The sequence below is a fragment of the Arachis ipaensis genome, chromosome B10, assembly GCF_059453495.1.
Source record: "Arachis ipaensis isolate K30076 ecotype BB chromosome B10, ASM5945349v1, whole genome shotgun sequence".
Taxonomy (NCBI): Eukaryota; Viridiplantae; Streptophyta; class Magnoliopsida; order Fabales; family Fabaceae; genus Arachis; species Arachis ipaensis.
Window position 1 is genome coordinate 126511754 of NC_142435.1, and position 17987 is coordinate 126529740.

Consider the following 17987-nt stretch of genomic DNA (forward strand, 5'->3'; position numbering starts at 1 on the left):
GACTCTGAAGAAAAAATTAAGAGAAGCTAAAATACAACAATCCAGAGATAACCTTTCAGAAATTTTCGAACAGGCAGAGGAGATGGCAGCCGAAAATAATAATAATGTAAGGAAGATGCTTGGTGACTTTACTGCACCTAATTCCAATTTACATGGAAGAAGCATCTCCATTCCTGCCATTGGAGCAAACAACTTTGAGCTTAAACCTCAATTAGTTTCTCTAATGCAGCAGAACTGCAAGTTTCATGGACTTCCATCTGAAGATCCTTTTCAGTTCTTAACTGAATTCTTGCGGATATGTGATACTGTTAAGACTAATGGAGTAGATCCTGAAGTCTACAGGCTCATGCTTTTCCCTTTTGCTGTAAGAGACAGAGCTAGATTATGGTTGGATTCTCAACCTAAAGACAGCCTGAACTCTTGGGATAAGCTGGTCACGGCTTTCTTAGCCAAGTACTTTCCTCCTCAAAAGCTGAGCAAGCTTAGAGCTGATGTTCAAACCTTCAGACAGAAAGAAGGTGAATCCCTCTATGAAGCTTGGGAAAGATACAAACAGTTGACCAAAAAGTGTCCTTCTGACATGCTTTCAAAATGGACCATCCTGGATATATTCTATGATGGTTTATCTGAGCTATCAAAGATGTCACTGGACACTTCTGCAGGTGGATCCATTCACCTAAAGAAAATGCCTGCAGAAGCTCAAGAACTCATTGACATGGTTGCTAATAACCAGTTCATGTACACTTCTGAAAGGAATCCTGTGAGTAATGGGATGCCTATGAAGAAGGGAGTTCTTGAGGTTGATACTCTGAATGCCATATTGGCTCAGAACAAAATATTGACTCAGCAAGTCAATATGATCTCTCAGAGTCTGCATGGAATGCAAGCTGCATCCAACAGTACTCAAGAGGCACCTTCTGAAGAAGAAGCCTATGATCCTGAGAACCCTGCAATAGCAGAGGTAAATTACTTAGGTGAACCTTATGGAAACACCTATAACTCAACATGGAGAAATCATCCAAATTTCTCATGGAAGGATCAAAAGCCTCAACAAGGCTTTAATAATGGTGGAAGAAACAGGTTTAGCAATAGCAAACCTTTTCCATCATCAACTCAGCAACAGACAGAGAACTCTGAACAAAATGCTTCTAATTTAGCAAATCTAGTCTCTGATCTATCTAAGGCCACTGTAAGTTTCATGAATGAAACAAGGTCTTCCATTAGAAATCTGGAAGCACAAGTGGGCCAGCTGAGTAAAAGGATCACTGAAATCCCTCCTAGTACTCTCCCAAGCAATACAGAAGAGAACCCAAAAGGAGAGTGCAAGGCCATTGACATAAGCGCCATGGCCGAACCTGTGAGGAGAGGAGAGGACGTGAATCCCAAGGAGGAAGACCTCCTGGGACGTCCAGTGATCAATAAGGAGCTTCCCTCTGAGGAACCAAAGGACTCTGAGGCTCATCTAGAGACCATAGAGCTTCCATTGAACCTCCTTATGCCCTTCATGAGCTCTGATGAGTATTCCTCTTCTGAAGAGAATGAGGATGTCACTGAAGAGCAAACTGCCAAGTTTCTTGGTGCAATCATGAAGCTGAATGCCAAATTGTTTGGCATTGATGCTCGGGAAGTTGAACCTCCCTTGTTCATCAATGAACTAAGTGATCTGGATCAATTGACATTGCCTCAGAAGAGACAGGATCCTGGAAAGTTCATAATACCCTGTACCATAGGCACCATGATCTTTAAGGCTCTGTGTGACCTTGGTTCAGGAATAAACCTCATGCCCCTCTCTGTAATAGAGAAACTGGGAATCTATGGGGTGCAAGCTGTTAAAATCTCACTAGAGATGGCAGACAGCTCAAGAAGACAGGCTTATGGACAAGTAGAAGATGTATTAGTAAAGGTTGAGGGCCTTTACATACCTACTGATTTCATAGTCCTGGATACTGGAAAGGAAGAGGATGAATCCATCATCCTAGGAAGACCTTTCCTGGCCACAGCAAGAGCTGTGATTGATGTTGACAGAGGTGAAATAGTCCTTTAATGGAATGAGAACTCCCTTGTATTCAAAACTCAAGGATCTCCCCCTGCAACCATGGAGAGGAAGCTTGAAAAGCTTCTTTCAAAGCAGAGTCAACCAGAGCCCCCACAGTCAAACTCTAAGTTTGGTGTTGGGAGGCCACAACCAAACTCTAAGTTTGGTGTTGAACTCCTATATCCAAACTCTAAGTTTGGTGTTGGAGAGTCTCAACAAAGCTCTGCACATCTGTGAGGCTCCATGAGAGCCCACTGTCAAGCTATTGACATTAAAGAAGCGCTTGTTGGGAGGCAACCCAATGTTTATTTATCTAACTATATTCTTCTTAGTTATATGTCTTTGTAGGTTCATGATCATGTGGAGTCACAAAATAAATATAAAAATTGAAAACGGAATCAAAAACAGCAGAAGAAAAATCACACCCTGGAGGAGCATCTGTCTGGCGTTCAAACGCCAGAACAGAGCATAGTTCTGGCGCTGAACGCCCAGAATGGGAACATCCTGGCGCTGAACGCCCAGAACAAGCATGGTTTTGGCGTTCAACGCCAGAAATGGCAGCAAAGGGGCGTTGAACGCCCAAAATGGGCACCAACCTGGCGCTGAACGCCCAGAGTTGTGTGCAAGGGCATTTTACATGCCTAAATTGGTGCAGGGATATAAATGCCTTGACACCTCAGGATCTGTGGACCCCACAGGATCATCTCAGGATCTGTGGACCCCACAGTATCCCCACCTACCTCATCATCTCTCTTCCCATTCATGATCATCCCTTCTACTTTCCATTTACCACTCACATCCATACACCCACTACCTTCAAAAATTCAACAACTCTCTCCCACCCAATCCCACCCATATGGCCGAATACACACTCCCATCCATCTCCTCCATATCCTCTTCTTCTTCTATTCTTTCTTCTTTTGCTCGAGGGCGAGCAACATTCTAAGTTTGGTGTGGTAAAAGCATAGCTTTTTTGTTTTTTCCATAACCATTGATGGCACCTAAGGCCAGAGAAACCTCTAAAAAGAGGAAAGGGAAGACAAAAGCTTCCATCAAGGGTTTATAGCTCAGTGGTAGAACATTTGACTGCAAATCAAGAGATCCCTGAGACACCTCAGGGGATACATTTTCTTCCACACAATTATTGGAAGCAACTAAGGGTGGAACATCAAGAGCACTCCATCATCCTTCATGAAATCAGAGAAGATCTAAAAGCAATGAAGGAGGAGCAACAAAGACAAGGAAGAGACATAGAAGAGCTCAAGGACATCATTGGTTCCTCAAGAAGGAAACGCCACCATCACTAAGGTGGATTCATTCCTTGTTCTTGCTTTCTCTGTTTTTCGTCTTCTATATTATGTGCTTATCTATGTTTGTGTCTTCATTACATGATCATTAGTAGCTAGTAGTGACTATGTCTCAAAGATATGAATGTCCTATGAATCCATCACCTCTCTTAAATGAAAAATGTTTTAATTCAAAAGAACAAGAAGTACATGAGTTTCGAATTTATCCTTGAACTTAGCTTAATTATATTGATGTGGTGACAATGCTTCTTGTTTTCTGAATGTATGCTTGAACAGTGCATATGTCTTTTGAAGTTGTTGTTTAAGAATGTTAAATATGTTGGCTCTTGAAAGAATGATGACTAGGAGACATGTTATTTGATAATCTGAAAAATCATAAAAATGATTCTTGAAGCAAGAAAAAGCAGCAAAAAAACAAAGCTTGCAGAAAAAAAAAAGGAAGAAAAAAATTAGGCGAAAAAAAAATAGAAAGAAAAAGAAAAAGCAAGCAGAAAAAGCCAATAACCCTTAAAACCAAAAGGCAAGGGCAAATAAAAAGGATCCCAAGGCTTTGAGCATCAGTGGATAGGAGGGCCTAAAGGAATAAAATCCTGGTCTAAGCGGCTAAACCAAGCTGTCCCTAACCATGTGCTTGTGGCGTTTAGGTGTCAAGTAAAAACTTGAGACTGAGCGGTTAAAGTCAAGGTCCAAAGCAAAAAAACAAAGAGTGTGCTTAAGAACCCTGGACACCTCTAATTGGGGACTTTAGCAAAGCTGAGTCACAATCTGAAAAGGTTCACCCAATTATGTGTCTGTGGCATTTATGTATCCGGTGGTAATACTGGAAAACAAAGTGCTTAGGGCCACGGCCAAGACTCATAAAGAAGCTGTGTTCAAGAATCATCATACTGAACTAGGAGAGTCAATAACACTATTCAAAATCTGAAGTTCCTATAGATGCCAATCATTCTGAACCTCAATGGATAAAGTGAGATGCCAAAACTATTCAAGAGGCAAAAAGCTATAAGTCCCGCTCATTTGATTGGAGCTATGTTTTATTGATAGTTTGGAATTTATAGTATATTCTCTTCTTTTTATCCTATTTGATTTTTAGTTGCTTGGGGACAAGCAACAATTTAAGTTTGGTGTTGTGATGAGCGGATAATTTATACGCTTTTTGACATTGTTTTTAGTATGTTTTTAGTAGGATCTAGTTACTTTTAGGGATGTTTTCATTAGTTTTTATGTTAAATTCACATTTCTGGACTTTACTATGAGTTTGTGTATTTTTCTGTGATTTCAGGTATTTTCTGGCTGAAATTGAGGGACTTGAGCGGAAATCAGATTCAGAGGTTGAAAAAGGACTGCTGATGCTGTTGGATTCTGACCTCCCTGCACTCAAAGTGGATTTTCTGGAGCTACAGAACTCAAAATGGCGCGCTTCCAATTGCGTTGGAAAGTAGACATCCAGGGCTTTCCAGAAATTTATAATAGTCCATACTTTGGCCAAGAATTGACGACGTAAACTGGCGTTCAACGCCAGCCTTCTACCTAAATCTGGCGTCCAGCGCCAGAAAAGGATCCAAAACCAGAGTTGAACGCCCAAACTGGCACAGAAACTGGCGTTCAACTCCACAAATGGCCTCTGCACGTGCAACACTCAGGCTCAGCCCAAACACACACCAAGTGGGCCCAGGAAGTGGATTTATGCATCAATTACTTACTCATGTAAACCCTAGTGACTAGTTTATTATAAATAGGACCTCTTACTATTGTATTAGGCGTCTTTTTGACCATCCTGGATTGTATTTTGATCCTGTGATCACGTTTTGGGGGCTGGCCATCTCGGCCATGCCTGGACCTACACTTATGTATTTTCATAACGGTAGAGTTTCTACACTCCATAGATTAAGGTGTGGAGCTCTGCTGTTCCTCAAAGATTAATGCAAAGTACTACTATTTTCTATTCAATTCTTCTTATTTCTCTTCTAAGATATCCATTCACACCCAAGAACGTGATGAAGGTGATGATTATGTGTGACGCTCATCATCCTTCTCCCTTATGAACGCGTGCCTGACAAACACTTCTGTTCTACATGAATTAAGCTAGAATGAGTATCTCTTAGATTTCCTAACCAGAATCTTCGTGGCGTAAGCTAGAATGATGGTGGCATTCAAGAGAATTCGGAAGGTCTAAACCTTGTCTGTGGTATTCCGAGTAGGATTCAATGATTGAATGACTGTGACGAGCTCCTAACTCGCGATTGCAGGGCGTTAGTGACAGACGCAAAAGGATAGTAAATCCTATTCCAGCATGATCGAGAACCGACAGATGAATAGCCGTGCCGTGACAGGGTGCGTGAGCATATTATTCACTGAGAGGATAAGATGAAGCCATTGGCAAGGGTGATGCCTCCAGACGATTAGCCGTGTCGTGACAGGGCATTGGATCATTTTCCCGTGAGATGACCGAAAGTAGCCATTGACAGTGGTGATGTATCACATAAAGCCAGCCATGGAAAGGAATGAGACTGATGGGATGAAGATAGCAGGAAAGCAGAGGTTCAGAGGAACGAAAAGCATCTCCATTCGCTTATCTGAAATTCCTGCCAATGAATCTACATAAGTATCTCTATCCCTTTTATTGTTTATTTTAATCTAATAAAGTATCATGTTTAAATCCGCCTGACTGAAATTTACAAGATGACCATAGCTTGCTTCATACCAACAATCTCCGTGGGATTCGACCCTTACTCACGTAAGGTATTACTTGGACGACCCAGTGCACTTGCTGGTTAGTTGTATCGAAGTTGTGACAATTATGAATTAAGATCAGAGCACCAAGCTTTGGAGCCATTACTAGGATTTGTTCGAGCCTGGAGATCACAATTTCGTGCACCACTTGCCGAAGGGAGATTTGTTGAGAGACAAGTTTTCCGTGCATCATGAGACTAGCTAAATAATAATAACCTAATAAGAAAAAGAAAAAGAACAATAAGAGTTGAAAAAGAAAGAAAAGTTAATAGAGAATAAGGCTAGGCACCAAGGGCTTAAATCTTGAGGGATGTGTCTGTGGTGCTCTTGTACCAAGGATCTGCTTGGATGAATAAGTTCTTAGGAGTGCTTCATCACTTGGTAACTTGGGTTAACTAACCCGGGATTATCAACTGAAAATCCACTATCAAGAGCAACTTTGCTACAGAACATTTAGTAACCCAAAGAGGTGCTGGACACCAAGATCTCAAGGAAGGAAAATAACAAACCATGTGCCTGTGGTGTGCATGTATGGGGGAGAGATACTTGAGGGAGTAAGTCCTTAGGGGTGTTTCAACACCTAGCACCTTGAACCAACTGGTTCGGGAGTGTTGGCTGAAAGCTTATCTTAAAGAGTCGCCCCCTCACAGAACACTTAGCCTAAGGAAGAAATAAACCTTAGAAAGACAAAGGGATCAATAAATAAAAGTCTCAAAAGGTGCAATCAAGTGAGTATTCCAAGGCATGATAAAGGTCTGAAAGCCAGTAAAGGAATGAACCTAAGTTGCTATGCATGAAACCCCATAAAACCAAGAACATGACTTCCATAATAATGATTCATTCATCTTGTCATTTCATTCATCATTCTCTTGTTCCAGTACTTGCTTAGGGACAAGCAAGCTTTAAGTTTGGTGTTATGATGCCAGGGCATTTTGGCCAGTTTCATTGACCTTTTCTTTATGGTTTTAAGGTAGTTTCATGCATTTTCTTAGGAAATAAGCAGGTTTTGGGTAAATAATCACTTACATCTTGATTCAAGCAAACATTGTGAATTTTACATGATTTCATGAGAATTATGCATGAATTAAAGGAAAAATTGAATGATGCATGTCTCATAACTTGGATTAGAGCTTTGATGCACTTTATTGCATGATTTCAGAATAAAGGAAGCAAGGAAGAACCACGTTAGTAGCCACGTTAGTCTAGCTAACGTGACCACTAACGTGGAATGAAAGCTAGCTTGCAACGTTAATGAGAAAAGTGATTGCCAATAACGCCTTCGTGAGCCATCATAGCCCACGCTAGTTGCCACGTTAACTATATTAACGTGGAAGCTAACGTGGAAGAAAAGTAGAACTCCAACGTTAGTGGTAAAAGTAAGTGCCACTAACATTCCAAAAGGGGCAATTGGCCACGTTAACTTAGTTAATGTGAGCTCTAACGTGGAAGAAGAAGATGATGCCAACGTTAGTGACACTCACCTTTGTCACTAACGTTGGATTAAGCCCATATTGGCCACGTTAAAAGCCACGTTAACCTAGTTAACGTGGACTCTAACGTGGAGGGAGCAAGAATCACCAACGTTAGTGACACTCACCTTTGTCACTAACGTTGGATTGAGCCACTATGAGCCACGTTAGTTGCCACATTAATTACAGTAACGTGGAAGCTAACATGGAGAAGAGGGATGATGAGCCAACGTTAGTGACACTCACCTTTGTCACTAACGTTGGAGATGGCTATCAATACCACGTTAGAAGTCACGTTAACCTAGTTAACGTGAACTCTAACGTGGGAAGTAGGGGCGTTCTGAAGCGTTAGTGACAAAGGTAAGTGTCACTAACGCTCTCGAAGATTTGGCAAGCCTACGTTAAAGGCCACGTTAACTATTCTAACGTGAACTCTAACGTAGGGAGAAAGGGGTACTCCCAACGTTATTGAAAAAGGTAAGCCCCAGTAACGTTTGCGAAGGGCCAAGGGTCAATGTTAGTGGTCACGTTAGTGCCACTAACGTTGAAGTTAACGTGGACCACTTTGGGTTAGGAACGTTAGTGAAAAAGGTGATTGTCACTAACGTTCTCAACCCCACATTTTCACTTCACGTTAACACCACTAACGCCCTAAGCTAAAGTCCCTGCCTACTTCACACTTTCTCTGCAAGTAAAGCTGAGCCCACTGAAGAAGATAACTGCTTCAACTCAAGATCCAAAGGCCCATATCCAAGACTTAAAGAATCAACTAGAAGATCAGAAGAGTAGTATATATAGGAGTAGCTTTGAACTAGAGAAGGGGCTTTTGGCATTATTAGAATTACTCTCTGTATTTTACTTTCTCTGCACTTCTAGTTTAACTTTCAGAATGTACTCTCCATCTTTGCTTTCCATTCCCAGAGCTATGAACAACTAAACCCCTTTCATTGGGTTAGGGAGCTCTGTTGTAATTTGATGAATCAATAATAGTTTTTATTATTCTTCTTCTTTCTTTTCTCTTGATTTTACTAGAAAGCTTTCAATCTTCATTCAATTGAGTAGTTATCTTGGGAAAGAAGCTATTCATACTTGGATCTCTTCTGAACCTTGGAAAAGGGATGAAGAGATCATGCTAGAAATATTTTCTCATGTTGGACCAAATTGGGGTTTGGGCGGATATGGTGACATATAATTCTCCCAATACTTTGATTTGGAAATACATGTGGTATAATCAGTGACCACACTTCATCTCTTCTCATGAGCAATTAGACTAAGGAATTGGCTATTGATCTGATTTGAGAGATTGAATTACCAAGGAATTGGAATTCAATCACTTAAGATTGCCAAGGAGATCAATGAATGCATTGATTGAGGAAGAGATGAAAATGAACTTGATCCGGAGAATGCAACATCTCCTAAGCCCAATGAATTCCCCATTTCTGATCTTACCCATTCTCTTTACTTTATGTCATTTACTTTCATGCTAAACTCCCCTTCCCCATTTAAGATTCTGCAATTTACTTCCTGTCATTTAATTTCTGCTATTTACTTTCCCGCCATTTAATTTCTTGCAATTCTCAACTCACTTTCTGCTTAGCTCAACTAGAACATTCTTCCAATTAAAGTTGCTTGACCAATCAATCCCTGTGGGATTCGACCTCACTCTACTGTGAGTTTTTACTTGACGACAATTCGGTATACTTTCCGAGGGAGATTTGTTAAGGGACAAGTTTTCGTGCATCAGTTTTATAAGAAGTATTTCCCAAACTCAGTGAGGATGGCGAAGGAGCTTGAGTTGCTATAGCTGAAGCAGGGTCCTATGTCAGTGCAGAGTACACCAATCGGTTTGAAAAATTGTGTCGGTTTCTAGGATTTGTCCGAATGCTCTGGGGGATTTTAAAGAATGGAAATGTATAAAATATAAAGGTGGGTTGCGGAGTGACATCTTGAGTACAGTGGGCCTGATGGTGAATAGAGTTTTCTCTAAACTGGTAAACAAAAGCCGAGTTGCTGAGGGTTGTGCAAGAAAGGCCATGTCAGACAAGGACGATCACCAACCTTTTGTTAGGAGAGATCAGGAGAGGAACTTCACACCTAGAGCACAGAATTTTAAGTAAGGAGGCTATGTTCCGCAGCCACATCGAGGCCATAACACCTTCCGGAGATTTAACAATAACGACCAGGGAAGAGGCAAAGGAAAGCAGATTCAGAATCCTCCGAATAACTTGACATGTAAGAGATGTGGGGCATATCATCCGAACACTCTGTGTAGAACTGGACTGGGTGTAAGCTACTACTGTGGTGGAGCCGGGTGATGAGCGGATATTTTATACGCTTTTTGGCATCATTTTCATAGTGTTTTAGTTATGTTTTGTTTAAGTTTTATTATGTTTTCATAGGTTTTAGTGCAAAAGTTACATTTTTGGATTATACTTTAAGTTGTTGTGTTATATGGTGATTTCAGGTAATTTTTAGCTGAAATTGAGGAGCTTTGGTAAAGTCTGATTCAAAGGCAAGGAAAGCGTAGTAGATGTTGTCAGAATCTGACCTCCGTGCACTCAAATGAGCATTTCTGGAGCTACAGAGGTCCAAATGATGTGTTCTCAATGGTGTTGAAAATCTAACTTCCAGAGCTTTCTAGAAATATATAATGATTTACACTTTTCTTCGAAGGAGCCTGCCCATATTGGGCGTTGAACGCCAATGAGCTACCCCTGGCTGGCGTTCAACGTCCCAAGGAGACAAGCCAGCGTTGAACGCCCAAGAACCACCCCCTTTGGGGTGTTCAACACCCACCAAGAAGTAAGGCAGCGCAATCACTCCCTAATGGTCGTTCAACACCCATTTCTCAAAGTTGGATGCCAAGCTCAGCCCAAGTACTCAACCAAAGTGGGCCCAAGGATGGATTTTCGCACCTCTAGTCTAGTCCGTCATACTTTTTGTACTTCTTAGTTATCAAATTAGTATTTAAAGGAGAATATCACTCATGTTTAGGATCATCTCTCTCATCTTTACCTTCTTCACATTTTACATCACTTTTCTATAATGCATGAGCAACTAAACCTCCTAAGTTAGGGTTAGGTGCTCTGCTAATTCTCATGGATTAATAATATTACTGTTTTATTTCAATACACATTTAATTCCATTCTCTTGTGCACTTTCGTTCTTTATCTCATGAATTGAGGATGACCAGTGACAATCATCCTTGTTCTACATGGGTTCTGTGTGAGTCTTGACCCGGATAGCATTAAACCACAGTTAGAGAATGCATTGCGGATTCCAAGAGTGTGCCTGGGTGACTTTGGATATGTGACATATAATCCCGTTGACCATGGGTTACTGAGGTTTCTGTGGCGTTAAAGCTAGAGTATGAGAAGCAGCATTCTCTGATCCGGAAGATTTGACCTTGTCTGTGGCGTTTTGAGTAGGATCGCAAAGGGGAATGGATTGCTTAGTTCTTCACCTTCGACTATAGTAGGAAGCTATGAGTTAACTTGATGAGGATGCTACATGAGTTGCTCGGATATGGTGGACTGTTGGAAGAGAGTAACTTGATGAGGATTCTACATGAGTTAGTCAATTACGGCTGCCATTGAATGAGTCATTCGTTGTTGAAATAGACAGTAAGAAAAGTTAATCCGAAAAGAATACGCATCTCTGAATCCTTAACTAAATATGCTTCACTACTTTTACACTAATCTGGTATTTCGTTCTCTATTATTTTGTTTATGCTTTCAACCAAATAACCATCTTTTCTAATCTCTTGACTAAAATCTACAAGGTAGCTATTGCTTGCTCAATCTGATAATCTCCGTGGGATTCGATCCTCACTCACCTGAGGTATTACTTGGACAACCCGGTGCACTTGCTGGTTCAGTTGTGCGGAGTTCAATTTTACGTATCACCGGGCATCTGTCCTAGAACTGTTCAAACAAGATGAGGTATGATGCCGGGAGAGCACAGCAACCAGGGCGAGTGTTCACTACATCTACTGTAGGTGCCGAAGGATTCGAGACACTAATAAGACGTAATTGTGAAATGGCTGGTAAAACTTTAATTGTCTTATTTGATACTGGAGAATCACACTCATTTATAGCATTCGAGAAGGCTAGTGAGTTAGGATTGAAGATAGTTGTGTTGGCCTATGATTTAAAAGTGCATAATGCTACCTCTGAAGCTATTGTGACTAGATTAGGCTATCCACAAGTTTTGTTCCGAGTTAAACAACAAAATTTTGTCTATAATTTAATTTGTTTACCGATGACTGGTCTTAATCTCATTATCAAAGTATCGTATTCTGCTTGACTGTTATGAAAGGTCATTGCATTTTATGTCGGAAGGGTTAGAAGGACCGGTTGTGGCGAAGAGTTATTATCTGAATTCTATTATTGTAAACTACAGTGGATGTGAATGTCAGGGTGTTATGCTATTAGCTGCAAATGTGTCAGGTGACGAACAAAGTTTGAATCAGATTCCAGTTGTGAATGAATTTTCAGAAGTATTCCTTGAGGATATACCTGAATTTTCTCCTTCTCGTGAAATCGAGTTTGCGACTGAGCTGGTTCCTGGAGCAGGACCAATTTCAATTGCGCCTTACCGAATGTTGCCTTTGGAGCTGGCTGAACTAAAGGCTCAACTAGAGGAGTTAATGAGTAAGAAATTTATTCGTCCGAGCGTTTCTTTGTGGGGAGCACCGGTATTATTTGTGAAAAAGAAGGATGGAAGTATGTGACTGTGCGTAGACTACAGACAACTAAACAAAGTGACCGTGAAGAACAAATATCCATTGCCGAGAATTGATGATCTGATGGACCGATTGCAAGGAGCTAGTGTCTTTTCTAAGATTGACTTAAGGTCTGGTTATCACCAGATAAGAGTAAGAGATGAAGATATTCCGAAAACCACTTTCAGAACTCGATATGGTCATTATGAATACACTGTGATGTCATTTGGGTTAACCAATACCTCTGCTGTGTTCATGGACTATATGAACCGAATATTCCATCATTTCCTGGATAGATTCGTCATCGTCTTCATTTATGACATTCTAATATACTCTAAGATTGAGGAGGAGCACATGGAACACTTGCAGTTTGTGCTGTAGATTCTGAAAGAGAGGAAATTGTACACGAAACTTTCTAAATGTGAATTCTAGAAGAATGAGGTGAAATTTCTAGGTCACGTAGTGAGTAAGCAGAGAATAGTTATGGATCCTTCCAAGGTTGAGGCAGTGATGGACTGGGAGTAACCTACATCAGTGACGGAGATAAGAAGCTTCTTAGGTTTAGCAGGATATTATCAGAGGTTTATCAAGGGCTTTTCACAAATTGCATTGTCTTTGACAAAGTTAACTCGAAAGGATGCGCCATTTTTCTGGACATTAGAATGTGAGGAGAGCTTTCAAGTCTTGAAGCAGAAACTGACTACAGCGTCTGTGCTTCTATTACTCGAACCTAATGAGCTTTTTGAGGTGTATTGTGATGCTTCATTGAAGGGTCTGGGGTGTGTGCTGATGCAACACCGCAATGTTGTGGCATATGCTTCACGACAGTTGAGACCGCACGAAGTAAAATATCCGACTCTCAACTTAGAACTTGTTGCAATTGTGTTTGCCTTAAAAGTGTATGGAGGCATTACTAGTATAGGGTTAAGTTTCAAGTTTTCTCTGATCATAAGAGTTTGAAATACCTCTTTGATCAGAAGGAGCTCAAAATACGGCAAAAAAAGTGGATGGAGTTGCTGAAGGATTATGACTTTGAGTTAAGTTACCACCCGGGGAAGGCGAACATTGTAGCGGATGCATTGAGTCAGAAGTCATTGACGATCACTTGGATGATGATTAAGGAAGAGGAGTTGGTGAGAAAGTTTGGGGATTTGAGACTGAGTGTCGGCAAATCTAATGGGAATGTATGCCTAAACCCACTGCAAATCTCTAGTGACCTCAAGTCTGAAATTTTAAAAGCTCAACAAGACGATCAGAAGTTACAGAAGGTGTTACCGACAATCGAGAAGGGAAAGAGATGGGGAGTTTCATGGGATGAAGACGGAATATGGAGGTACAAGGGTAGGATTTACGTGTCGAATGTTGGGAATTTGCGGCAAGATATCTTGAAGGAGGCGCATAGGAGCGGATTCTCTATCCACCCGGGAAGTACCAAGATGTACCATGATCTGAAGGCGATGTTTTGGTGGCTAGGAATGAAGCGCGATGTAGCATCGCACGTTTCTAAGCGCCTAACCTGTCAGAAGGTCAAAATTGAACGCCAGAAACCATCTGGAACCCTCCAACCTTTAGAAATTTCACAATGGAAGTGGAAAAGCATCGCCATGGATTTTGTGTCGGGTTTGCCAAGAACTCGAACTGGATTTGACGCAGTTTGGGTGATTGTTGATCGGCTAACGAAGTCAGCTTACTTTTTACCCGTTCGGATGGATTGTACCTTAGAGGAGCTAGCACATTTGAACATCAAGGAAATTGTAAGGTTGCATGGCGTGCCTACCACCATAATCTCCGACAGAGATCCTCGTTTCACTTCGAGATTCTGGGGAGCTTTCCAGCGGGTGTTTGGAACTCAGTTGAGTTTAAGTACCGTGTACCATCGTCAAACCAATGGACAATCATAGAAGACAATTCAAACTAGAGGATATGTTGAGGGCTTGCGTTTTGGACCAACCGGCGAGTTGGGCTCGGTATATGCCGCTAGTTGAGTTTGCATATAATAACAGTTACCATGCGAGCATCGGAATGGCTCCGTATGAGGCTCTGTATGGGAGAAAGTGCAATTTTCACTATGTTGGTATGAAGCCGGGAAAAAAAGTTTGTTAGGGCTTGAGTTAGTAGCTGAAACTGCCGAACAGATTAAGAAAATCCGAAACTGAATGCTTACCACTCAGAGTCGCCAGAAGAGCTACGCTGATCAGAGATGGAAATCGTTAGAATTTGATGAAGGAGATTATGTATTCCTAAGAGTTACTCTAATAACAGGAGTGGGTAGAGTGATCAAAGGAAAGAAATTGAACTTGTACGATGTGTTTCAGATCCTGAAGAGAATCGGGCCGGTAGCGTATCGGATAGCTCTACCACCGCATCTTTCAAATTTGCACAACATGTTTCATGTGTCACAGCTTTGGAAATACACTCCTGGTGCTAGCCACATTTTAGAACCTGAATTAGTTCAATTGAAAGAGGATCTGACGCTTCAAGTGACTCCGGTTCGAATTGACGATACTAGTATTAAGAGATTACGCGGAAAGGAAGTCTCATTAATAAAAGTTGCTTGGAGTCGAGTTGGAATTGAGGAACACACTTGAGAACTTGAGTCAGAAATGAGGAAAGACTACACACACCTATTTTCAGGTAACTAAATATGAATTTTGGGGGCAACATTTTTAATTAAGTGGGTAGAATGTAAACTCCGTAAAAATTAATAAATAATTAGCGAATAAATTAATTATTATTCTAAGAAAATTAGAAAAATCAATTTTTTTAATTTAGAGGAGTAGAAATATTAAAAATACAAATTTTGACACTAATTTTAAAGATTTTAGCCCAAGATCGAGCCAACGAACTGAACGGATTGAACCGGACCCAAGGCCCAACCCATTCACTCCCTTATAAGTGGCTTCAGCCACTTCTCCCTTAATGAAAGGGAAATTCACGTTGTGGAGTGGAGAAAAGAGAAATCGACGTAGAGAAAAACCTAACGTCTCCAAAAATTCAATCGTCCATAACTTTCAATCCGGAGCTTCAATTGACGAGTCGTTAGTGACCACGTGTTTGTATAAAAAATCTCTTCAATTCAATTTGAATAAAGTAGTAAGAAATTTTCATTTTTACCCAGTTCTCTCTCTCTTCAATTTCGTGATTTTAGAGTTTGAGTAATGAGGAATTGTATGATTTTGATGGTTTAGGTAAACTCTAACAGCGAATAATCACTGGGTTTTGTTAAATTGATTCGTGGTTAAGGTTAGAAACTGTTAAAACCTTGTGGATTATTGAATTCGTGAACCCTATAATGATTATAGTGATATTGTGTGAATTAGACTGTGTTCTTATTGATTTGGTTAGTTTGGAACGAAATCCAGGTGATTAAACTTGAGGAATTGACGTTTGAAAGTTTGGAGCTTGTGAAAGGAGAGGTTTTTGAGGTGTTCCGAGCTTAGGGAGAAATCGGCCAAGCTATGACTTTGGGTTTCTCGTAGTTAATGTTTAATGTTAGGTGAAAACTTAGGCTAGAAGACCTTAACATAGGAATGAATTGAATGAATTATTGATGGATTGTGTATATGGTATATGATGTGTGGTTCATTTTTTTTATTGGAGTTGGTTGGTTTTAGAAAAATATTTAATATTGAAATTGGTTTGGTATTGAAATAATTGATATTGAAAATTAGTTGAATGACTGAGAGGTGTTTAGTTTGGTGGTTGGGACCCTTGAAAGGTGGCAGAAGTTTGAATTTTAGAGGAGATACTGCCGAAATTTCTATAAAAATTAGAGTTTTGATTTGAAGTGTTATTTTAAAAAGAAAAAGATTTTTATGTGGTTTGTATATTTGAGACTATTCGTTGATCTTCTATCGCAAGATATAACCGGACACTTTAACTCCCCGGGTTTTTCCATGGGCATGCATATATATATGAATTTTAAATATTATATTTGAGTTTGGAGTTTGACTCCATAAAATATTATTGAGCTTGGAGTTTGACTCTATGAAATATTATTGAGCTTGGAGTTTGACTCCATAGAATATTATATTTAAGCTTGGAGTTTGACTCCATGGATATTATTTTTGAGCTTGAGGATGCGCACATAGAGGGAGTGTCCAATGGTTAACTACCAGGACATGTCGTGTTGGTTATATAACCGATAGAAGAGACTCATCAGCTATACGACAGGCATACATCATGTGTATTTGTATGTTTTGCTTGGGTATGCATTGTTTTGGTTTGCTTAATTGCTTAACTCTGCTTATCTGCTACTTGTTCTATTTGTTGTAATTGTACTTCTGTCTGTATTTTTCTTGCTTGAATTGTATGTGTATTGATGGTAATCAGTGGCTAAGAGAAGGGGGTTGAATCTTAGCCCCTTTTCACTGAATATTAATTTCTGCCTTTTAGAGAACCTTCTGAAGATATTTCTGCTTTTGTCTCGTGTCGAGTTGAGAGACACTTTTGTTTTGTCTCATGCCGAGTTGAGACACACTTTTGTTTTCATCTCCAAATTAACAGAAACAGAGAAAGGAGTAGAGAAGAAGAATTAACACCAGATATATCCTGGTTCAGCCACTAAGTGCAATGTGGCCTACATCAAGTCTCCATCACAACAATGATGGAATTTCACTATGTTATCACAATATTACAAACACCAATTTTTCCCTAGGAACTACCCATTCCTATCTGGGACAAATCTAGATTCTATACCCAATCTGAATTTGACTAGGACTCAAAACCTAGCTTTCAACTGCAAAGTGCTCACCCAACTTACAAGGGAACAAGTCCAGATTCCAACCCAGCCTGAACTTGACTAGGACTCAAACCTAGCTTTCAATCCGCAAAGTGCTAAGTCAACTTGCAAGGGAATCCCCTCAGGATCATGACAACAAAACAAAAATACATACAAAGAATTTTTGAGATAACTATGGCTTTTTCTTTAACTCTCTGCCTTTTTTCACTCATTGGGTTTTTCTTACAAAACCTCACATTTTGCCTTTTACCAATGAAACAAAGACAGACTAAATTGAGAAAAAGAAATATTCAATGAAAGCCATGAAGGAGAAGAATGAACAGCTCAAAGAGCTATGGAAACCCAAACGTGTGCTTTCACTCATTGATCTCAACCCTTGGCCGTTCACCCTTAATTATTATAGAAGGGGAAGCTTCCAAGGTTGAAACTGGTTCAACCAACCAGCAACTTCTTCTCCAACATAGGCTAAGTCATGGTTTGAACAAAGGGAAGAGAGAGGAAAAACCGAAACTACATGCATGTACCTCTCTCAACCTTTTTCATCCATTTTCTTTAATCTTGGCCATTGATATTGACTTTGGCCCCAAGAATTGATTCTGAACGTTGATGAGCGTCTGACCCAGGCTGGCTTCAGGCTTCCCATTTTTGCTTCTTCCCTACCTAAGACTCGGAGGCTATCTTCTTCACAAAAATGGAAATAAATCTTTGCTGTGCCTTCAAGATAGATTTGCTTCATGAACCGAGGCCTTTCTTTCCTTCCATGGAAACAAAATCTTGAAGCATTTCTCCAAATCTTTCCTTCTGTGGAAACAATCTTCTTCCCTCTATGTCTTCCATTTTTCTTCTTCTATGAAAGAGTGATTTGACCGAAGCAAGAGAGAGGAGGGAGAAGAGAGAATAGCTTTCGTATGGAGCTTATGGCCTTTGGTCATAACCCACTCTCTGTGCATTCTATTTTCTTTCTCTCTTTCTTGGAAGA

General features: G+C 40.3%; 1 protein-coding gene and 1 non-coding gene across 2 annotated transcripts; one reads left to right on the forward strand and one right to left on the reverse strand.

The window, feature by feature from the left end:
- Positions 1 to 478: 478 nt before the first annotated feature.
- LOC148581637 (small nucleolar RNA R71) lies at positions 479 to 586 on the reverse strand. Its single transcript, XR_015895886.1, has one exon. It is a non-coding gene; the product is annotated as a small nucleolar RNA R71 (small nucleolar RNA).
- A 13837-nt stretch (positions 587 to 14423) lies between these two features.
- LOC107620870 (uncharacterized) lies at positions 14424 to 14855 on the forward strand. The gene has a single exon (XM_016322971.1). It carries the CDS (start codon positions 14424 to 14426, stop codon positions 14853 to 14855), a length of 432 nt encoding a protein of 143 aa, XP_016178457.1.
- Positions 14856 to 17987: the final 3132 nt, after the last annotated feature.